The 24,408-nt window shown below is 43.2% G+C and overlaps 1 protein-coding gene across 1 annotated transcript in view; it reads left to right on the top strand.

The window, feature by feature from the left end:
- NCAPG (non-SMC condensin I complex subunit G) overlaps positions 1-24,408 on the top strand; it is a 1,684,114-nt gene that overhangs the window by 339,453 nt on the left and 1,320,253 nt on the right. The window contains exon 5 of the mRNA XM_044063449.1: positions 9,135-9,377. Coding sequence (XP_043919384.1) covers positions 9,135-9,377 — 243 coding nt within the window. The remainder of the gene's footprint in view (positions 1-9,134; positions 9,378-24,408) is intronic.

Genomic DNA, 24,408 nt, shown 5'->3' with positions numbered 1-24,408 from the left:
GTGTTTTTTGTGTGTGTGTGTGCGTGTGTGTGTGTGTGTGTGTGTGTGTGCGTGTGTGCGTGTGCGTGCGTGCGTGCGTGTGTGTATATGTGTGGTTGTGTGTATTGTATTTTTTTTATTTTAACATTTGTTTACCGGGAAAGTCCGACTAGGTTCCACAGATCCTGTTTTCAGCGGAGGCCCGGGGAGAAATGCTCCAGAAGCATGTCTTTAGAATGTGGGAGGAAAGCGGAGTACCCTGAGGAAACAAAAGCGAACGCAGGGTGAACAATCAAACTCCACACAGAAGGCACCCCAGCCGAGAATCGAACTGCAGAACCTCTTGCTGTGAAGCGACAGTATTAACTGCTGCACCACTGCGCCGCCCATATATATGTGTATATATGTGTGTTATATATGTATATCTGTGTTTGTGTCTGTGTGCACGTGCGTGCATATGCGTCCATATGTATAGGTGTGCGCGTGCGCATATGTATAGGTGTGTGCGTGTGCGCATATGTGAATGTGTATATATATATATGTATATATATATATATATATATATATATATGTATATATATATATACATGTATATAGGGATATATATAGGTATATATATATATATAGGTATATATATATATATATATATATATATATATATATATATATATATATATATATATATATATATATATATATATATATATATATATATATATATATATATGTGAAAATGTTCCTGGTACCTGAGGTAGAAATGAGGCATAGAGATGGGAATCCAGTAAATCAATGTTCTGTTAGTGTTTTTATATTTGCATGTGGGAGTGGTGATTAGATGTGATAGATCATAATGATTTATTGATTGGATATATGATTCCGGAGAGTGTGGATATATGATTCCGGAGAGTGTCGATATTAAAATTTCCCAGTATGTATTTTTCCTGGGAGATGTTGGACAGGACCCAGTAAAAGTCTTCTGTATTAGAGAGGTTATAACCAGGTAGCAAATAAGCACCTATGATGGATTCCATTTTTGGCACCCAAGTCTGTAATGGAAGCTGTCTGTAATTTGTTAATCTTCCTGGCCCCTTCTTGTAAATGTTTCAATGATATGTTGTCCATATCTCACCTTTGTTCTTTCTGTTTGGTCCAGAGCCAATCCTCTGCTCTGACTTTGCTGTATACTATAGCTCGAGAGCTTTTAGTGGGTCAAAGCTAGCCCCTATCCCAGCTCGCCTAGCAGTAGTTACCCAGATCTCCTTTGCCACTTGCAGCATTGAGATTGCGAATACTGGCTCAAGCTGTGTTTTTTCCATTATATTTTTCAGCTATTTCCAGTTTAGCTTAGTCATTTTTATCTGCAGTTGTCCTTGGTATTTATATATATACATATATATATATATATATATATATATATATATATATATATATATATATATATTCCTATCCCGTCTGAATGACTTGTGTAAATTAACTATTTTTTCTGTCTGGCCTTTCCCCTCCTTCAAACCCGTTTATAGGGTTGTTCTCCTTGCCTTTCTTGTAACTGTTAAGGAGTTGCCGTTTAACTTAGAGGCTCTCCCCTTTCTCCTTTTTTCCCCTATCTATTTAAATAAATATATATATATATCTATATATATCTCTATATATCTCTATCTCTCTCTCTCTCTATATATATATATATATATATATATATATATGTTTTTGTCAATAGTTTTTTCCTCTTTGTCTAGCTATACAGAGTTTCTCATAGTCTTCTTACTAGCCGTATATAGTTTTAGTGCTGTTTTTCATGTGTGTAAGGTTACTGCCAAGGATACGAAACCTTCTGGTTTCAATTAATTCGACTCGTGTTGCCAAAATATGTCCCTTATGGACAGGCACACGAGTTGTCTATTGTTTAGGACCTCTTCACCTGTAGGACTTGTGCTCTGTCATGCCTTTAGTTCTTGAGTCCTGCAGGAGAGAAGAAGCCAGCTTTTCTTGCTAGGTTTGCTGAAGACCCCCTTTGATACTGCCATGGAGGGGACTCTGCTAAAAAATGGATAAAGTCAAGCTTTCATCCTCTTCGGCTCCAAGTTTGGACCCATCTAAGGAAAAGGATAAAACCACAAGCTAAGTCCGACCCGACTTTTGGTTCCGACAAGGCATCTGCACCTACTTCTCCCATCTGTCTTCGGAGCCAGTAAGGTCCCATAAGCGTTCCAGATCTTCTGGCTTTGAACCGGTGCGGTCCTCTTCACAGTCTTCATTATTGCAGTCTGCGGATTGCAGTCTCTAGTCCTCAACACACTCCTCTTGGTCATCCAGGAGCCTTTTTGATTATGTGGAGAGGGTGGTAGAGGCTTTTTAGGACACCAGCACTAGCCAAAATACTTTTGGGCCCATCCCATATAGAAATGGTGCCAACAGCCGAAGCAACACCTTTCTTGATTCCTCCTTCGACTCCCGTGCACTCCGGCTCAGAACTCAGAGAAGTCGTAGTGGTGAGACTGTCTGTTCCAGTAACTTCCTCTGGTGTTTCGGTTCAGATTACTGCTCCGAAATCCTCAATACCTCCTATCGAGGGATCTGGGGGCAGACACTCCCTCGTATGCTTGGGGAGGTGGGAAGCGGCATTGGACCGTTGTCTGACCATCCTCTCTTCCTTGGAGTTTCGGCGCAGGTCACCTCAGCTCCTACATCGGCCTCTGAGCCAACACCCTCTGTTAGGAGGAAGTCTCCTGCTTCTTCCGAGCCGGAGATTCTTTCGGGTTGGCACTGCTTTTCTTTCGAGGTGGAGTGCTGTCTGCTGAGGCAGCGCCACCCTCTGCTCCTTTGCCTCCTTTGCCTTTGGTGCCTGTGTCTGCCTCTGAACCTCCCCTGCATCCCAAGCTTAGGGCAGCTGTGCTCCAGCACTCCCAATTGGCCAATCCCACCTCATTCAAAACCTCCCCTAATCACCCCTTGGAGGAGGTCCTTCGGAAGATGTCTTGCGTCAGCATGTCGACTCCCCTGAGTCCTTGATATCAGAGACAGACTTGGATGACTCATAAGGATTCCCACGGTCCCCCTCTGAAGATGTCTGTTTTTCAGACATCTTATAAATCCTTAGATTGGTGACTGGAAGTCCCTTCCCCTTCTGACAATGAGACTGTGTTACCTGGATGCATTTGGTTCCCGACCCTCCACCTCTTTGGTATATCCTCCTCTCGACCCACTATTGCATGTAGTGAGTCGGAAGGCTTGGAACTCTCCAGACATGATGGAACCAGTTCCTTGAAGGCCTAATAAATTCATTGCAGCCCATGAAGAGACTGGCTGCTCTTATCTAAAGGTGTTCCTGTTGATTCTATGGTGGTGGCAGCAGCCACCAAGAAAGAATTGGTGGAAACTTCGTGTCCATTTGCTGAACAAAGAATCCTGTATGATGGACAGATACGTGAAGCATATGTTTTCTTCAGCAACCTTTACACTCTGGTCGCTGAACTATTTGTCCCACTTTACAAGGCTTTAATGGGATCTCTTCAAGGAGTTGACAACCTTACAGTATCCTACAACTGCTGAAGCCTGGTACAAGGTGGCTTCTTAGCTCATGACCCTAACTTCAGTGGTTAACTCTTCCATGCAGATCATTTATTATGCAGCTGATGTAGCAAGCAGGGTGGCAGGCACAGGGGTAGCCTTATTCAGACACTCCTGGATGCGCCTTTATCATTTTGCGGAGCCCTTCAAGTCTCTCTTCCAATGCACTTTTTGACGGCTCGTCATTCTTCGGGTCTTCGGTAAGAGAGACTTGTCAGGTGTGAACAGAATGGTAAAACACTCTGCCATCGGACTAAGTTTTTCTGCTCCATCTAGGCCGTATCCGAAAGGCCAGAAGAGCAGAAAGATGGGGTTCCAGAAATCCCAGGGAGCTTTGCCTGACTCGTGGAGAATTTCCCCCAGGGGTAGAGGGGGAAATAACGAAAGACGCCGACCTCGATGTGGGGGAGGGGGTCTGCAGAACCAAGGCGACAAGATACCTTCTCTGGTAGGCCCTTTCAGTGCTCCTGAAGGGAGTCCCGACTGTCCGACTCTGCAGACAGTTGAGGGGGAGATTATCCTTGTACCTAAAAGCATGGCAGACAATCACAGAAAATACATGGGTACTATCCAGAATATCCAGAGGTTACATTATACCCTTCTCAAAACTTCCTCTATCAAAAAGACAATACTGTATACAAGATGTTCCACCCATTCTTCGGGATCAAGCAAGCCTGGAGTTAAAAAGTTCCTTAAGTGTCATCCAGGAAGTCCCCACAGACCAGATCAGATCTGGAACTTACTCAAATGTTCTTTTTACTTCCAAAGAAAACAGGAGACTGGAAACCCATTTTGGATCTCAGCAGACTAAACCAGTCAGTCAAGAAAACATTCCGGATGGTAACACTGCAGTCCATTCTTCCCTTTCTGGGAGAGGACAATTGGATATGCTCAATTGATCTCCAGGATGCATACTACCATATAAAAGTGGATAGACTATCATGGACATATCTATGCTTCCGGCTGGGAATCGGTCACTATCAGTTTAGAGCTCTGCCCTTTGGTCTCACCACAGCCTCCAGGGTTTCACCAAATTGATGGCAGTAGTTGCGACTCACCTGAGGCATCAGGGATTTCGGGTGTTTCCATATCTAGACTACTGGCTCCTTACTGCCACCACTGAGCATAAACTCATCAGGGCAAGGGAATACACACTCCACTCTTGTTCTCAACTTTATCACCATAAACTAAGAAAAATTTGCCTTGTTGGTTTGTCAATATGTTACCTTTATAGGGGCAAATTTAGACGCAAGGGTCATGATAGCAAAGCTGCCTTAAGAAAACGCATTAACGATGTGTCGCCAAGTTGTCTTACTGTTCACAGAATAAGATTCAAGGAAGATTCATTCTCAAGGTACTGGGTTCTGTGGTGGCAGCAATCACTCTGGTTTTTATGGCTTGCTTCCACATGAGAATTCTGCAGTCACATCTATTTGCACAATGGTCATTCGAGGATTTACCCATGTCACTGATTCTGATCACGGAATCCTGCAAAAGGGATTTGGAGTGGTGGCTTCACTCCCCTATGATGACAATCGAGAGGCCATTTCTACCCCCCCAACCTGTAGCCACAGTGACCATGGATGCTTCCCAAATAGGGTGGCGGGGGCATTATCTGGGACAGACTGTTCAAGGGACTTGGCAGGAATACGAGTACCACTTGCTCCTCAATGTCCTGGAAATGGGCAGTGCTCATGGTGTTGAAGCACTTCAGAATTCTGCCTACAGGGACTATAGCAATTCAGACGGACAATATGTCTGTAGTATGATCAACAAACAGGGTGGAACCAGGTCTTACCTCTTGTGTTGAGAGTCTCTACGAGTTTGGCAGTGTGCAATGTCTTCCCAGCGCTTTCTGGTTGCAATGCACTTCCCAGGGAAATTCAACGTGGTAGCAGACAAGCTCAGCCGGGCCATTTTAATGCCTCACAAGTGGTCTTTGATGCAGGAGGTTGCGGACTTAATCTTTCGCAAATGGGGCTAGCAATGCTGCGATCCGTTTGCCACCTCCCTCGACAACAAATCTAGCCACTACTTTGCCCTAGTCCCACCACCGGGACAGTCACCCAGGGGCGCACTTGTTCACGACTTTTCCCCAGGACTGTTTTATGCCGTCCCACCTTTTCTCCTGATCCCCAAGGTTCTTCAGAAAGTGCAGTTGTTGGGTTGCAAGCTTATCCTTATTGCGCCTTACTGGCCTCGTTGGATATGGTTCCTATTCCTTTGTCCTCACCTGCAAGGTGAGCCGTGGATCCTGGACCCAGTTCCAGATCTTCTGAGACATTAGTCTGGGACTCTCCATTCTTCCATTCAAACTCACAGCTTGGTTTCTCGACTTCCAGTCTTAGCCAGGCTTCCCGATGTTTCCCCAGCAGTTCAGCATGTTTTGATTTCCTCCCATAAGCCCACTACTAGGAGTCTTCATGCTAGTAAATGGAAGAGATTCTCTTGTTGGGCAGGCAAAAATCAGGTGGACTCTTACTGCTCCCATTTCAAAGATTTTGACCAAGGTGTTAGCTGCCATTTCAAATTTCTATATAGGAGAAATGGGTTCCTATATCATGCCCCATACGTTTTGTAAGGCTTTTCTAAGAGGTGCTACCCTAGTAAGACCTCTGATAAGGGAACCTCTTCCTCCCTGGAATCTAAATTTGGTTTTAGACTTTGATTCTTCCTCTTTTTGAACCGTTTGCGTCTTATCCGCTCAATTGTCTGACTTGGAAGACCCTTTCCTTGATTGCAATTACCTCAGCTATAATGGTCTCAGAATTACAGGCTTTATCTATTCATCCCCTTACTTGATTTTCCATAAAAATCTGATTTCTCTCAGATCTTTCTTACCCAAGTTATGTTCTGAATACAGTCTGAATTAATCCATAGAGTTTCCTGTGTTTTTCCCCAATCATGGCCACAAGGCAAAGTATAAGCTTTAATTGGATGTTCGTAGACCGTTGCGTTTCTATTTACACAGGACCAATGAATTTACAAAATCTGATCCATTGTTTATCCTTTGCGGACAATAAAAGGTTGTGCGGTCTCAAAGGTGACAAATGGCTTTCAGACACTATAAAGCAGGTTTACAAATTGCGTAAACAAACACTTCCAGGAAAAATTAAAAGGCACTCAACGGCCTTGTCTACCTCTATTGCCTTTCAGGCCAAATTGCTTTTGGATTCGATCTGTGCAGCAGCTACATGGGCTAATCCTCATACCTTTGTCACTCATGTCAAAGTAGATGTGGCTTCCCGGAACAGGGTATCCTTTGGTTCCATGGTCCTGAAAAGTGTTGTCCTTTGAGCCACCCAAGAATCAGGTGCTGGGGATGCTGTCCCAAACAGCAAGAATGAAGGCGAGATATGGATGACCTAACAAAGACGTTATGTACTCACCATAATGTTCCATGTTTGTTGTCATAGATCTCGCATTCCTTCTTGCACCCCTCCCTCCTTCCCCCTTCCTGGAGGATCGAGACAAATCCCTTATTTTATTGGCTATACTGGCTAGGTTTCCTTTATACCATTCCTTGTGGTCAGTCTGTTTACTGCTGTTACCTTGTGTGGGAAACATTCCTTTATATGCAGGTGTCTTCGGATATATAGAGTTTATCTGTTAACTTTTATATGGTCTAGTGTTGGATTATCACAAATGATATCTGGGTAACTACTGCTAGGCATGCTGGGATAGGGGCCAGCCTCGAACCAGTAAAAGCTTTCGAGCTATAGTATACGGCCAAGTCTGAGAGGAGGATCTGCTCTGGACCCAAATAGCAAGAAGGAAGGTGAGATAAAGGACAACTAACATGGAACTTTATGGTCAGTACATAGCATTTTTCCCAAGCCTCAGCTTATACTTTATCAAGGGTACGAGAACTTGTCATAGATTTTGGGATTCCTGGCTGTGCTTAGAGACCCTTGCCATTAGCCTTGTAAATACCTGTGAATCTGTCTTGTTTAGAGTTTGAGGGCAGACGTGAAAATTTCTGCTTTCACCACTACATTCTCCATAATGTGGTAAGGTGTAAATTGCAGAAAAAGTTTGTACAGTATTGTGACTCCACCGCCTTCTCTTAGTATATTAGGGGGTAGAATTTCATTCTTTTCCTTTCTTTTTAAGCCTGATTTTAGCTAGTACTACTATATCTGGAGCATGGTGGCTAGGCCAGGCATGGAACTGTTGCATTTTATTGTAGAGGCTTCTAATATTTGTGCGTAATGTTAATGGAAGAACAAATGGTGTTAATGTATTGAAGGGGCATGGTTTAGGGGGTTGTAGTCAATTTTTTATAAACTCTTTCCAAGCTACTTGCAGTGCTGTGCATTTGATTCCCCACCAGGAAAAGTAATGCACACTCTTTGGAGCTGTTAAATTACTGACTGCTTAACAGAAGGTAACTGTATTGATCCATAAGCTTCCTGATTGCTAAACTGATAAAAACTGAAGTGCTAAAGCCCTTGTGCTTATACAGGTGTATGTCTTGGTGGGGGGACTTTTTTGTAGTGAAATGGGCTACTTGAAGTAAAACTTTAAAGCCAAAAGTTGTATGAATATGCAGTACAACTGTTTTTCTGAGTAGCTACAGTGTTCTGTGTTGTCATTCAGTTCATATCTTTCTTTGAAGTAGAAATGGGGAGAAAAGGACTTCATACTCTTGATGGACACAATTTGAGCTCATTGCAGAAAGTGCATGAACAAACAGCTGTTCCGTTCATCTTTTCTGTAAGGATAAGGGTTGGCATTTAAAAGGAGCCCCCTTCCAGTGGACTATGAAGACTTTTGCCATCAGGTTATGAACTGTCCATTAGAAACCCCTGCTGCCAAAGGCAATGCCATCAAATGCATGACTGCTTTCAAAAGTGTTTCTGTTGCTAGGTTTTTGTTTAAACCCAAGTAGCTAGCTGTTCACATCTTTATCAAGAATTACGATATAAACTGGTAGTTCGGATTTAGGCTTTGTGTTCTCATTGCTTATGGACACTTGTGGTCCTCCAGTTCCTACTACTCTGGGGGATTTTACTGGGACTTATCCCAGTGTTAAACGTGTTGTAGAAGGTCCGTTGGATAAGTGTTTACTGTCTCGTTTAATGAGTCTGCCTATGTGTTCACAAGCACTTTTTCCATCCCAATTTTACTCTGGATACCCATTTAGCTGGTGCTGTGCAAGCTCCATGTAGAACAAGCAGATAATATATTTAAAAGATCACGGTAAGCAAGCTGGGCATCCAATATCCATTGTTTATTTTATTTGCAGAAGTTGTACTTAACTGTTTGGTGACCCTGGTACGCTGAAAGTTTAGATGTGCTGTTCCGTTAAGGTGTGTTATGCCCCAGTATGCTGGCATAGAGTACATGCTGCCTCAAAGTGCTTTCATTTCTGAGGAAAAATATGCAGTGTTACTATAGGTGAATAAATCCATTGCAGACCCAGTAAAGGAGATCCTCCCTCAAACAACTGGTACAGTAGCAATTTGTTTCCAACTTATTTAAAGATAACCTGATAAGATCAGTTCCTGTGTGTTTTGTATGCAGAACTGTGACATTAGACCTATGATTGTGGATTAATATTTTTAGTACAATTATTTGTATGTTAGAAGGTGGCATAAGTACTCAAACATTGAAAAGAATGTAATGCTTGACATTTCAGAATATGTGAGAGAGGTAGTGCAGAAGAAATTGCTGCAGTCCTGGTTAAAGCTCACTGAGGGAAACGTCTTGGAACTACTTCACAGACTTGATGTGGAAAATTGTCCAGAGGTGGCTATATCAGCACTCACTGCAATGTTTGAGCTTTCTCCTGTCCACGAACTAGCAGAAAAATGTACAAATATTGACAGCAGGTATGTTTTCCTAGCTTGTGCTGGGGGTTTTCTTTATTTCATTTGTGAGCATTCTAAGCATTTTAAACAGTTTCAATTTTCAGGGTTGAGTATCAAGTTTTTTTTCCACATAATTTTTATTGATTTTTATAAATACAGGTGTAATAAAACTTTTAAACAAGGAAAACAAACCTAACTATATACAGTGTCCATAACAGATGTGCTTTTGATAATACATTCACATTTTATCTAACAATTTTTTTAGTTTTATTCAAGTCAGTTTGTCGTTCTTGAAGTTATAGACAGGAAAGAAAACGGCAGTATTAAGTACATCCAGTAAGTGTCAGCAACGGACAGCATCAAAGTCTATACATCACAAAGTCTCAGCGTATATAAGACCTCTTTATTGTGACTAAAAGTAAGCGCTTTCACCATCAGGCTTCTTCAGACTTTAGAATCTGTACACAAAGTAGATTTTAAATAGCAGAACCAGGTAATTGATTGTTCTTTAGTATCTTAGAACTAGTTTAAGTTTTCATTCTAGGATCCATATCTACTTTTGTTGTCTTAAGTAGTTTTATATATTTTTACACATATATTATATATTTTTTATAGGTGGTTTATATATTTAGTCACCTTAAGCTTTTAACAGACTAGGTTGACGCCAATGATTTTTATCATTTGTCTCTCATTTGAATCTATCATGATTTATTTTTATTTATTTAATGCCAATATATTTACAGATGCTTTGTGTATCTTGCCACTTTAAATGTTTAATAGTATTGAAGTCAACAATTTCAATTACCTGTTTCTGCTATTTAAAATCTACTTTGTGTACAGATTCTAAAGTCTGAAGAAGCCTGATGGTGAAAGCGCTTACTTTTTGTCACAATAAAGAGGGTCTTGTATACGCTAACTGAGACTGTGATATATAGACTTTGATGCTGTCCGTTGCGGACACTTACTGGATGTACTTATACTGCCGTTTTCGTTCCTGTCTATGACTTGGAATCTGTGGTTATTTTACTTAAGTATTTTCATTGCAGGAACATGTATCCCTTTGTGGTTTCTTTTATTCTTGAAGTTATAGTCAATAATTCTCTATTACATACAGTTTTGGCCAGTGATATAATTTCCACAAATGGTGTAATTTTTTTACTTTTCCAGTTTGAGGTAATGGTTTTTCTTGCTATTGTAAAGAGGGACCAGAATATGTGCACTTGTGTACTTGGAATGTACACTTGTATCGGAACATTAAGTAATAGTGAGTCTGTCACTTCACATCTGACCACAATGCTTTTATAAAATGTTTAAATTCCAGCCAAAAAGGGATTACAGTTTTACATTCTATAAACATGTGTCCAGTCTGCACCATACTGTTTCTTCACATTTCAAGCATTCAGATATTTTGTTTCCTGATATCAGGGCCATTTTGTGAGGAGTAAAGAAACTTTTGTGAAATGAATTTCCATGTGTATATTTTCCCAAAGGAAGATGTGGTATTACTGATTTAAGTATTTTCTTATTTTCCGAAAAGCTGTATTTATTAACCTATTCTGCGTAATTTCATAGAGATTCATCTGGGGCTTGTATGTCCGTTCGTAGTATTCTATATAATCTTGATACTGAAAACCCATCATTATTGCATAATGCATTCATTTGCAAAAAAAGTGTTAGAATGTTGGGTCTAGATGTGGATTTCACTATTTAACTTATTTTTAATTAATTTACTATATACTCTCTGAATGTTTGTATGTTTAGCCAATTGTTTTGATTTATGTTATATCTTGCTGTGAGGAAGTAGCCTCCTGAACATAATTGGAGTCAAATTGGTACCAAAGCACTAATCAGTTTCCTTTCATTTCTCCTATATGTTTCATGTTGCAAGAGTCCAATCACTTGTTTGTAAATGCTATAGGGAACATTAAAAATAAAAGGTCTCTTGTTTTCTAAACTTTGTTCATTATTTGTTTAAAGTTTTTTACTATGTAGGCAATAAAGGAAGATAATTTTTGTTCGTTACTTGTATTATAGCAAAAGTTTAAAACCAGATAAACTTTTTCTGCTTCTGGAAACATATTGATAGTTTCCACACTATTATCTACTAATACTGTTGCATGCCAGTTTTTTTCTGATTAGATGTGTACTTATTTAGCTGTTGACTTATGACGTTGAGAATGATTCTGCATATAGTTGTAAGTGTGGAAAAGCTATTCCGCCCTCTTCCAAATTTCTGTAGTGCCATGCATGACTAATTCTTGTTTTTTTGGAAACCATAGAAATTTAATAGAGATAAGTTGCTTCATTTATTTTTTAGGAGAAGCTATTAGTTTGGAAGGCGTACAAAATTTTAGGTAATACCTTAACTAAGGTTAACCTTTCTTCCATGGTAAAGAAAATTTTATTCCATTTGTTTAAATGGTCCTTGACAGTGTTAACATTGTGTAATTTATTTGTTTATATATATATATATATATATATATATATATATATATATATATATATTTATTCCTAAATACTTAAACATAGTATGGGTATTTTTCAACGATGGGTTTTTTGTTCAAAATAGTTTTGTTATGATTAAAATTTAAACCTGAAATCTTTCCAAAATTATGTTGAGATTTTGTGTTCAATTGGAGTCTATGCCCTCAATTGTTAATAAAATATCAGCAAAAAGCTGAATTTTGGAATTATAATTTGCATTAATATAAAAGCTACTTATCTTGTTGTTAGTTATGTAATTAGCCAAGGGTTCCACTGATATAGCAAATAAGGGAGATAGAGGACACCCTTGCTTGGTGCCTTTCATTATTTTAAGTGGACGTGATAAAACACTGCAGTTTTATGTACGATATTGAAGTGGTATATAATTTGCTTTACAGTTTTATAAAATCTGAGTAAAAGTAATATATTTCTAATACTTTAAATTTGGCCAACTTATAAAATCAAAGGCTTTATCCAGATAGCTAATGATAAATTTCCTTTTCTTTGTTCGCATAGTCTGTTAAGGTTAAAAGTCTAATGGCATTATCTTGGACCTTTCTGTGTGAGATAAACCCTGTTTGATCATCTTTTATTATTTTTGGCAAAAAGTGATTTAATCTCTCTGCGAGAATTGATGTAAAAATCTTGTAGTCCACGTTCAAAAGAGAAATAGGGCGATAAGAAGTTAATAGATTAGGGTCTTTGTCATGCTTTCAGATGGGTGAAATCATGGCATACTTCTATGAAGGAAAAACACTTGTCATTCTTTCTGAATTCTTCAAAAGCATCAATTAAGAGTGTCGCCTGGAAATATCTCTCCTATTAATCCATCAAGACCTGGAACCTTATTTTTAATGTTTTGTATTCTTTAAGTTCCTTTAATGATATTGGTTTAAGTAGTCTAGTGTTTTGTTACTTTAACTTTTTCTTTGTTGCTTTTCAAGAATTTTGCCTTTAAAGTGTCAGTATTAATTGAATTGGTGCTATTCACTGTTTCATGATGTGTTCTAAAGGCCTCTAATATTTCTTTTAGATCAGTTACATGTTTAGGTTTCTTCTTGGAATTCTCTAATTTCTTTATGATTGGCGTTTGTCAAGCTTTTCGATTTAACTGCAAGCCTATGTATATTTTTGGGATTGATTGAACAAGTTTGTAGTTTTATTCTCTCTGGGTTTATTGCTGCTTTGTGATTCAAAATCTGTGTATGTCACGTTCAGTTTTATTTCAGAAATTCTAACATTGTGTCCAAGTTCTTTATTAATATATCAAGTTTTGATTGTATTCTTATTAACTCTGTCCCATTCCTTCCTTTTGTTTAGATACCAACTTTTAGTTTTCTCATATACATTTGATTTTAATGTATCGCAGAGTATAATTCTAGAAGTCTCATCATTGATATCAAAAAATAATTTTATTTCTTTTAATAGCCATTCTTTGAAATCCTTTAGTGATATTTGCAGGTAGTCTCTGCCAGAAAATAAAGTCCCTAGATGTTGTTTACTTTAAAGAGGATAGCATTGTGGTCGGATAGTGGACATGAACTGATCATAACCTCCTGTATCTTGGATATTAAGTCATTGGTAACAAATATCTTATCTATAGTTTGTGTACCAAACCTATAGGGGTAATGTCTATATTGAAGGGATTCTGACTCTGTCTTATGACAGATATCCCTCATATTAGAAGCACTAATAAAATTGTTTAGCCTTTTGGCTGTGGCCGACAGTCTAAAATTGCCATTTTTAGTAGTGTCACTCTTAGAATACATTTAAAAGTCCCCTGCACGTGTCTCCTTTAGCTTTACTTGAGATTAATTCTAGATATGTATTTGCTGTTTCTGCTCCGATACCAGGTATCCAGTATATGTTAACTAAAGTGATATACTTTCTATTTATTTCTAGTGTTACCGTACTCAACATTCCAATTTTGTCTGAATGTGAAACAATAACTTTAGGTACAGGTAGGGATTTTTTCCGCAAGATCGTAGTGCCCCTTCTCTTGGTCTGGTAATGAGATTCAGCAAGTACTGAGTATCCATTAAAATAAAAAAAAATTCTGTTTACATCCTTTTTCTATTAAATGCGTTTCTTGTATGAAAGCAATGGCCATTGTTTTGAGATATTTACATACACTTCCTCTCTTTATACGATTAAGGCCATTGGTATTGAGTGAAACACATTTATATACAGATGTAATTGAAGACAATTTTTGTGTTATGTATTCTATTATGGACAAAAAAAAATTACTTTAAACTTACCTAATATATGTTCGTAACTATATACATCTACAAACATGGAATGTGATATTCCTGGTTTAATGAGCAAGTCAATTCAAGCCACCTTCTACCATCCAACAATCGTTGGCCATGATCAGTCTAATACTTCTACCCAAGGTTTAATGATTAGCACAATATGCAGCAAAATGACAACTCAATATATGTAGGACAGTTAACCCTTTAACGTGTCATTAAATTGCATATTAATTACTTCAGACAACTATGTCCATAAAATGAAGTATCTAATGACATTGACGCAAGCCGTACTATTTTCAAATGATAAGGAAATAAGCAAAGAAATTTACGCTTATATTAAAGATTCTATTTGACTTAATAGCATGCTTATATCAAACCCTCTATATTTTGTAATTGATACTAAGACTTTGCAGTAGAATGCAGTAATCATAACCTCCTGACTTTAACTTTGCTAGTATTTAACACATTTCAAATGAATACAGTAAGAATTGTATATTTACCAAACTTTTCATATCAACTTTTGCTGAACATGTAACATTGTGTAAAAATTAAATAACAAAAGGGAGTAGTCTCAAATAACTCTGAACATTGTCCTGCCATTCGCTAGAGTAAGGGATGTTTCAAATTTCCCCTATTATATCTCCTTACTATTTGTGTGTGTATGTATATATATATATATATATATATATATATATATATATATATATACACATGTATGTATGTGTGTGTGTGTATATGTATGCATATGTATATATATATATATATGTATATATGTATATGTATAATATATATGTATGTGTGTATATATATATATATATATGTATAATATATGTATGTATGTATATATATATGTATGTATGTATATATATATATATATATATATATATGTATAATATATGTATGTATATATATATATGTATACATGTATACATGTATGTATGTATATATGTATATGTATGTACATGTATGTGTGTGTGTCTGTGTATATATAAATATATATAAATATATATTTTGACCTGTCTCTTACTGCATAATTCTGCAGGAAATTGCATGTGTAACTTCTGTGGTCTAAATTAGTAGATTAGTACATATCCATTAAGTCAGTATATGATTAGATAAAGCATGCAGTACATATATTTCTAAACATATAGGTTCCAGTGTATATTTTTCTTTTTCTTTTTTACCCATCATAGTATACACTTATAGATCAAGAGTACGACAATATTTCAATTTAATTATATTAAACCGCTTCAGTTTACCCTGGCAGTTCTAGACATTATAAGCATTGTAAACAGCTATCTATACCTTTCAGGTTAATTAAACATATTAATCTGAAGTAGTTACCTTCATTTGTCATCAACCTTTGGTAATCGGATCCAACCCGTCCATCTTTCTTAGCTTAGATCCGAGTTCCTAGCTCCTAGCTCCTCCCCTTCAACCATAATCCCCTGCCAACCCTGACTGACCTCAGATCTAGTTTGCCACGCTCCTTGTCAGCAGCTAGGTTTTTGAGCTCCTGGTGTAGGATTTTGTGAGTTTTGTGGTCAGGTTTCCTTTTTTTGGCTAAAACTATCCTAGTTTATGCCTTTTTAGTTAAACGTATCCTCCCTCCCCTTTGCTGGTCGTAGCTTCTGTGTATTGTGTGTTTGGGGTCTAACAAGTGTGTTTTTCTTTAAGATGTCTGAGGCCCCAAAACCCATCTTTTCCAAGTGCACCGAGTGTGGCCATAAGCTCTCCTCAGCGGATGGCCACACTCTGTGTGTGCGGTGCCTTGGGGTTGAACACCTTTCCTCTGGGTGTTCCATCTGCGCAACGTTCAACCCCAGGGCACTGAAGGACCGGAGGTCGAAGCTGATCCTAGCGGGACTTTTGCCCCCGGATTCGTCTTCGACCTCCGGTGCTTCTGTGGCCTCCTCCCCAGCTTCGGCGGCCACTCCTGCCTCTCTCCCTCCGGTCGGGACTCAGACTCCCGCTGCAGCTTTGGAGGAGAGGGAGGCCAGGAAAGAAAAAAGTAGGGAGAAGCACCGCAAGCGGTGGGCCGAGGCCTCTGCTTTGGCCCCCCCGGCTAAGCGGTTTTCTCCCTCCAGGGCTTCCCGGTCTCCTCCTTCTCAGATCTGGTCTCCGTGCTTCTCACCAGGCCCCGAGGAGGAGACGACCCGATCTCCGTCGAGGTCATCAAGGCGGCATTCCCGGCCAGCCTCTGTGGCCTCGTTGAGATAGACTCGTAGCCTTTCCGACGCAGATTTGGACCGGATGATGCAAAGGTTTCTCCAGGCCCAACTGCAGATGGTAGTGCTCCTGCCCCCTCCTCCGGGGGTGAGCTCGATACCTTTCCTTGCCCCGATAGCTCCTTCTCCGACCCGATTCCCGGGTTCGGAGCCGAGCAGCATTGGAGCAGGGGGTGGGTCGGCGCAGACTCTTCCCTCGAGCCTTTCGAGTCCGTTTTTGTCGGATCCGGGCTCTTGGAGCCGTGGGCTGAGCGTCGGATCTGAGGGAATCAGTGAGTCTTCGGCTCCGTCTAGGTCGGAGCACACTGGTCCATCAGATCTGATGGCTTCGGCGCCGATCCGGTCCTTGCTTCGGCTCCACCCCGCACTCCCTCTCTGTTGTCCGGCTTCCATCACCCAGCCCCAGGGACAGCCTGCTTCGATGTCCCAGGTCGTTCCCTTGGAATAAGACGTGGCTGGTGAGATGTCCTCGGACAGCCCCCCCCGAGGACGTCCCTCAAGCGAAAGTGCAAGAGGAGGCACGTGGACTCCCCAGAGTCCTTGACTGATGACACTGATTTGGATGAAGGGGAAAGCTCCCCTAGGTCACCCCCCCCCCGAGGGCCCATCTACCTCTTGGGTGTCCCCTCTGCCCGACCCCTTAGTGGACCTTATTACCACTAGGGCGTGGAATGAGCCAGACACTGTGGAGCCAGTCCCCAAATGCCCGGATAAGATCCGTAGTCCACCCTCCGAGAGGTCCCATTTGAGCAAGGGTCCCCTCATAGATGCCATGTTGGTGGCGGCGGCCATCAAGAGGGAATTGCCTCAGGAGAGTCCCTCGGTCCATCCACCGAGCATGGAGTCCCGTTTGGACCGTTTAGGGAAGCGGGTTTTTAGTTCAGCGACCTTCTCCGTGAGGTCTCTGAACTACATGGCACATGTTGTTCTACTGCAGCGGGACCTTATCAAAGAGTATGCTGCGTCTCCCTCGGAGTCCATGTCTGTGGAGGACAAACAGTTGTACTCCACTCGGATGGCCACTCTCAGGTCCATATCTAACACCTCTATGCGGCTGTGGTCCCACGCCACAGAGGGAGCCGCTAGAGCTAGCGGAGCAGGCCTAGTCATGTGACGTCAGGCCTGGCTCAGGCATTGCAATTTTGCAGAACCCTTCAAGGCGTCTTTTGCGAATGCCCCTTTCGATGGTTCTGCCCTGTTTGGCAAGACCGTTTGCGAGACTTTGGTCCAGAGCGAAAAGGACGGGAAGACATTGTCTACCGTCGGAGTCCGCTTTTCTGCTCCCCAGAGGTCCTTCAAGAACCAAAAGGGACAGAAGATTGGTTCCGGATCCAACTATCCCAGTCCGCTCCAGATCGCCAGTCCTTCCGTGGCAGAGGAGGACAGGGTGGACGCCACCCTAGAGGCAGAGGGGGCCCGAGGAATGGTAGGTCCAGAGAAGCTTTTTCTGACAGGTCCACCCAGCGACCCTGAGGGGTTGCCCGACTGCTCCTCTCTGGAGGCAGTCGGGGGACGTTTTTTGAGGCACCTGGCAGCTTGGGAGTCCATCACAACAGACCGCTGGGCGCTTCGCATCATATCCAGAGGATACCAAATTCCCTTTTTTCACATCCCTCACAAACCCAAACGCCTCCCCGATGTCCCACTCTGTCAGAGGGAGGCTGCAGCTGCGGAAATTCAGCAGCTCTTAGGAAAAAGAGCCATCCAACATGTCCCCCCAGACCAGTTCGGATCGGGTTACTACTCCAGGTTCTTTTTGGTGCCAAAAAAGACGGGGGACCTAAGGCCAATCCTCTATCTCTCCCTCCTGAACCTGTCTAACCAAAGAAAAGTTCAGGATGGTCACCCTTCAATCCATTCTCCCCCTGTTGCGGGAGAGCGACTGGATGTGCTCGATAGACCTCAAGGATGCGTATTACCACATTTTGATGGACAAATGATCCAGGAGGTTTCTCCGCTTCCGGCTAGGAGCCAGTCATTAGTTCAAGGTCCTTCCCTTCGGTCTCACCTCAGCCCCCAGGGTGTTCACCAAGGTATTAGCAGTGATAGCGGCCCACCTGAGGCTCCAGGGAATGCAGGTGTTTCCATACCTAGACAACTGGCTTCTGACCGCCCCACAAGGCATCTACTCTGCTCAGCCAGGAATTACTTTCTCCACCTTGCTCCCCGGCTGGGGATCACAGTCAACACGGACAAATCCTTTCTCAACCCGACTCAGGTGATGGACTTTATCGGGGCCAGATTAGACACCAACAACTTACTAGCCTTCTTAACCACCAAGCGACTTCACACCCTGAGGCTACATGTGCGGGCCATTTTACTATAGTCTGCTCCCCCGGCGGGATTGGTCCTGAGGGCGCTGGGCTCCATGGCGGCCGCAATTACCCTGCTCCCCATGGCTCGCCTGAACATGAGGGTTTTGCAGTGGACTCTCCAAGTCCAATGGTCCTTCCATCGATACCCTCAGTCACCCCATTCCCCTCATCAAGGCTTGCAAAAGGGCTCTCGCATGGTGGTTACAATCACCGGTCCTCCAAGCTGGATACCCTTTCTCCATGGCCCCTCCACTCGCCACTGTGTCCACAGACGCCTCTTGCCTCGGATGGGGGGGCATTATGCAGGCACGGCGGTCCAAGGCACGTGGAACGATAGAGACCTCATTGCATATAAATGTTCTGGAGATGAGGGCAGTGCTGTTGTCATTGCAAGCACTTCAGAGCCTTCTTCCTACAGGAACAGTTGCAGTTCAGTCAGACAACATGTCGGTGGTCTGGTACATCAACAAACAGGGGGGAACCAGGTCCTACCCACTGTCGAGAAGCTATGAGAGTGTGGGAATGGGGGATCTCCACCAACTGCTTTTATTGCAACGCATATTTCGGGACAGTCCGACATCCTGGCGGACAAACTCAGTTGCACCATACTGTCTCCTTACGAGTGGTCTCTCAATCCCCAGGTAGCGAAGCAGATATTTGCCGTATGGGGACAACCCTGTTTCGATCTCTTTGCCTCTCCTTCAAACACGAAATGCAACAGCTACTTCGCTCTAATTCTCAGGAATTCCCCGGAGGGGGGAGACGCTCTGCATGCTTGGTCTACTCTATGCTTTCCCCTTTCTACCTCTGATGCTGAAGCTTCTACAGAAAGCTAGTCGGTTGAGGAGCAAAATATTCCTCATTGCCCCATTCTGGCCTCGTCAAGCTAGGTTCCCTTACCTCTGGTCTCATCTGGTGAATCCGCCTTGGATTCTAGATCCCCTCCCGGATCGGATTTCCCACCCCCTGGGCCTCCCAGTCCCGAACCTGGACAATCTCAAGCTTACGGCTTGGTTGCTCCAGTTCCACTCGTAGCTAGGACTCCCGGTATCTCCTCCCCGGTTAAAGCTATCCTAGTAGCAGCACACAAGCCCTCTACTAGGAAAGTCTGTAGGAGTAAATGGAGACGTTTTGCTATTTGGACGGAGCGTCAGAACCTAGACCCTTTCACAGCTCCGTTGCCCGCCGTTTTGGATTTCCTTTCAGGGCTTTTTCATCACGGGGCTAGCTGTTCCACACTCAAAGTTCAACTAGCAGCTCTCTCTCATTGCCACGTGGGACATGAACTGGGTCCTTTGATCACCACGAAGTTATGCAAGACCTTTCTGAAGGGCACCTTCCTACTCAGACCTCCAATAAAGGAAGTAGTGCCTCCCTGGGATTTGACAGCTCCCCCCGTTGAACCTGCAGCTTCAGCTGATCTCAAACATTTGTCATGGAAAACGGCCTTTCTCGTCGCTATTACTTCAGCTAGGAGGGTTTCTGAACTTCAAGCCCTATGTGTAAAACCTCCTTACTTGACCTTCCACAAGGATAGGGTTTACCTCAGGACCAATCCCTCATTCCTTCCTAAGATTGCTTCCAAGGCAAATATTAACCAATCTATTTATCTGCCAGTTTTCTTTCCTGAATACCAGAACAAAGGAGAATACAAACTACATTCTCTAGATGTGCATAGACAGCTGCGTTTTTACACTCATAGAACGGCTGGTCATAGACAATCCGACCAGTTGTTTGTCTCCTTTGCCAAATTTAACTTGGGTAAATCTGTGTTGGAAGGTCACCTTGTCGAGGTGGATTTCACAATGCATCCTTTTGGCTTATGAAAGTTCTGGCAGGCCCGCACCTCAGGGAGTCCCGCACCTCAGGGAGTCCGTGCCCACTCTACTCTGTCCATGTCTACTTCTGCTGCCTTTCGGTCTAGAGTACCCCTGGATGATATTTGCTCAGCAGCCACTTGGGCTTCACCTCATACCTTCATAAACCATTATAAATTGGATATTATCTCTAGAGGGAGAGCATCCTTGAGCTCTGCAGTGCTCCGAAACATCCTTCCATGAAGGCCACCCAAGGTGCAGGTAGCTGGGGACTCTGTCCCAAAGGTTGCTGACAAGTGAATTTAACTACTACAGATTAAGAAGTTATGTACTCACCATAACGTTCCATCTGAGTAGGTAGACTTCATTTGTCTGCAACCGTCCCACCCTCATTCCCCCTGACCTTCGGATGTTATTTGGCCAGAAGTTTTTACTCTGCCCTTTAAGGAAGGTAGTTGGTTTCCTTTTTCAGCCTTATTGGTTATGGGCAAACTTTATCTGAGGTCAGTCAGGGTTGGCAGGGGATTATGGGTGAAGGGGAGGAGCTAGGAGCTCGGATCTAAGCTATGAAAGATTGCTGGCTCTGATCCGAGGTCGAATCAGATTCCCAAAGGTTGCAGACAAATGAAGTCTACCTACTCAAATGGAACGTTATGGTGAGTACATAACTTATTTGCATATTCAAAAATGCTTTAAATTCTTGTAAGCAAAAACATTTCCAGTACCTTTTTCTGCTCAATTTCTAATGGATTTGCATTTCTAAAGCTTAAATAAAGTGGTACATTCTATGAAGCCCAGCTACTGAAATCAGCCATCCTTTCCCGTCGCACAGCTTCACACAGTGATGACGAAAGTTCAAAGGTCACACTTCTTTCCTTCATGCTGTAAATTAACAGGATGGCCACTGTGTGCAAGAAAATGGCTGTGGCTGTACTGTGCTTGAGACTCAAGTGAAGCTTTTAAACATTCTGGCAGCAAAAAGTCTCTGGTATTAGCAAGATTTGTGCATCTAAATAAAAAGGAACTGAACATGCGCAACCACTGTGCTAATGGTAAAAAGGAGGCTATGTTAATGGCATCTGCTACGGCTAGTCTATAATCTAAACTATATTGATAGGTACCACTATAAAGGCACTATGGATCTGAAGTAGTTAACTTCATTTGGTCATCAACCTGTGGGTTTAGGATCAGATATGGATCCATTCTGGCAGCTTTCCAAGCGAAGATCTGAGCTCCAAGCTCCTCCCCCTTACCCATACTACACTGCAGCCTCCTTCCAACCCTCAGATCTTGTTTGCTGCGGCTTCACCAAGGCATGATCTCTGAGCTCCAGGTGGGTATAATGGGATTTTTTGTCCAACTTTAACTGTGCGATAAAGTTTGTGTGTGCATGGATAGTGTTACCCCCTTTTTCTTCCTCTCCTACGGGTTTCAGCTCAAAAAAAAAAGTTAAAGCAGTAGCAAATTTGTATTTTTTACTTGGTGTAGGCCTCCCCTTCCCGCTCTTGGTCTGTGTGCGTATTTAGCTAGGTTCCTAGATGGACTTCGGTTGTTGTGGGGTAGTGATATCTGACTCCCAGAAGCCGACTTTCTCCAAATGCAGTGTGTGGCTATAAGCTGTCCCTGGCCGATGGCCAAACTCATGTGTTTAGGAGTTCCCCACCATACCTCGGGTTGCAAAATTTGTGCAGCCTTTAACCCTCGGGCTTTGCGGGATTGCAGGGCCAAGTTGATTCTGGCTGGGCTTCTCCCTGCAGAATCGGCGTATTCTTCCTCTAAGGCCATGGCTGTGGCTGTACCAACTTCTGGTCCTCCTCCCCTGTCTGGGACTCGCACTCCCGCTTCCAAACAGGGCGACAGAGAGGCCTGGAAGGAGAAGCACTAAGAGAAAGAAAGAGAGAATGAGAGAGAGACAAGGAGAGGAGTCAAAAGAGACTAGCGGACCCATCAAATAGTCAACCCCCCCCCCTGTCAGTGGTCTCCATCTCCCGGGAAAGGCTCCTAGGCTGTCTCCCCTCTGCATAGTTTTCCCAGATATTCCCTTGAGCCAGAGGAGGAGGTTCAACCTGCTACTAGGTCGTCCTCACATCGGCCCTTCTGGCTGGTGTCTGCATCCTCCACATCCAGATGAAGCCCCTCTGAGGCTGCCATTGACCGGATGATAAGATTCTTACAGACTCAGTTGCAGATGAGAGTGTTGCTGGATGGTTCCTCCAACCTCGATGCCGGCCATGCCCTTGAGTTTGTCGGATCCTGTGTCGGATCTGGGCGTCGGATCCAGGGGGGGATGTGTCATCGGCTCCATTGTGCTCTGGACATACCATTCCTCTGGGTCTGGCTGTTCCGGATTCAGATCCGATCCCTTCGGATCCGAGGGGGATGGCCACTCGTCCTACTAGTTTCAGGGAAGCAGGTTCCCCTTTGGCCTTCGTTGTGGAGAGGGATCTCTCAGGAGGGTTGAGACCCCTCACTCTTTCCTCGGAGTCCGCCCCTGCTCCTTAGCAGCTGAATGTGTCTTCTGTCAACCAAGTCCTCCCAGGGGCAGCCTGTGTCTGATACGCCCCAGATGGTTCCTCTTGAGGAATATGAGACTGTGAGCCCTCCCTGGAGAGCCCCCCCCCCCCCCACGAGAGGATCCCTCACAAATGCCAGTGTAAGAAGAGGTACATGGACCCCCCTGAGTCCCCTCATAGAAGATACTGACTTGGAGGAAGGGGAAGGCTCCCCCAGGTCACATCCCGAAGAAGTCTCCTCCTGAGACATAACGGAAATCCTCAGTCAGAGGGGAGGTTGGTCTGCCCAAAAGCCTTCCTCGGATGAGTCTGTATTCTTGGAGGTGTTCGCAGGCCCATCTACCTTTTGGGTGTCCTCCGGATGATCCTCTGGTGGACCTCATTACCACCACAGCTTTTAAGGAACTGGACACTGTAGAACATATACCTAAATGGCCAGATAAAATTTTGTGCCCTCCTACTGACGAACCTACATGGAGTAAAGGTTCCCCAGTTGATGCCATGGTGCTGGCGGCGGCTACCAAGAATGAACTGGCGCAGGACAGTTCCTCGGTCCATTCTCCGGATAAGGAATCTAGGGTGATGGACTCTGAAAGCAGACGTATGCTTCAGCTACCATTGCTATAAGGGCGCTGAACTATATGACCCACGTGATTAGGTTTCAGCATGACCTTGTGAAAGAGTACCCTGAGTCTCCCCTGGAGTCCATTTCTGCTGAGGATAAACGTTCATTCTCTGCACATATGGCCACTCTTAAGTCGGTTACTAACATGTCCATGCGCTTACACTCGCCACCAAGGCAGCCGCTAGGTTGGCCAGGTCCAGCATTTTCATGAGGTGTCACGCCTGGCTCTGGCTTTGAGTTTTTTGGAAGCTTTCAAGGCATCCTTTGCAAATGCCCCTTTTGATGGTTTGACCCTGTTCGGGAAGACCGTCCGAGATGTGCTAATCCAGAGTGAGAAGAATGGAAAGACGCTGTTGGCCATTGGGATCCGCTTCTCTATCCCTCAAAGGTCCTTTTCCAGGAATCTGCAAGGGCAAAAGAAGTTGTGGTTATGGAAGTCTCAGCATTCCTCGGGCACACTGGATTCCTTTTCCCATAGAGGCAGATGGGGACAAGGTGGGACGCCGGCCCAGAGGCAGAAGGGGACTGAAGAACTTAATCAACAGTCATTTACCTCCAAGGTGCCTCCCAGATGTTCGACCCGTTCAAAGGGAGGTGGCAGCTTTGGAAATAGAAAAGCTGCTAAACAAGAGCAATCCAGCCGTCCCCCCAGACCAGTCCAGATCAGGCATCTATTCCAGTTTCCTTTTGATGTCAAAAAAGACTGGGGACTTGAGGCATATTCTCGACCTATCCACGTTGAACCTGTCCGTTGCCAAGGAGAAGTTCTGGATGGTCACCTTACAATCCATCCTGCAGTTCTTGCAGGAGGAAGACTG

The sequence above is a fragment of the Protopterus annectens genome, chromosome 2.part1, assembly GCF_019279795.1.
Source record: "Protopterus annectens isolate FY-2018-M chromosome 2.part1, PAN1.0, whole genome shotgun sequence".
In the NCBI taxonomy this organism is placed as follows: Eukaryota; Metazoa; Chordata; order Ceratodontiformes; family Protopteridae; genus Protopterus; species Protopterus annectens.
This window is presented reverse-complemented; position numbering and strand designations above follow the sequence as displayed.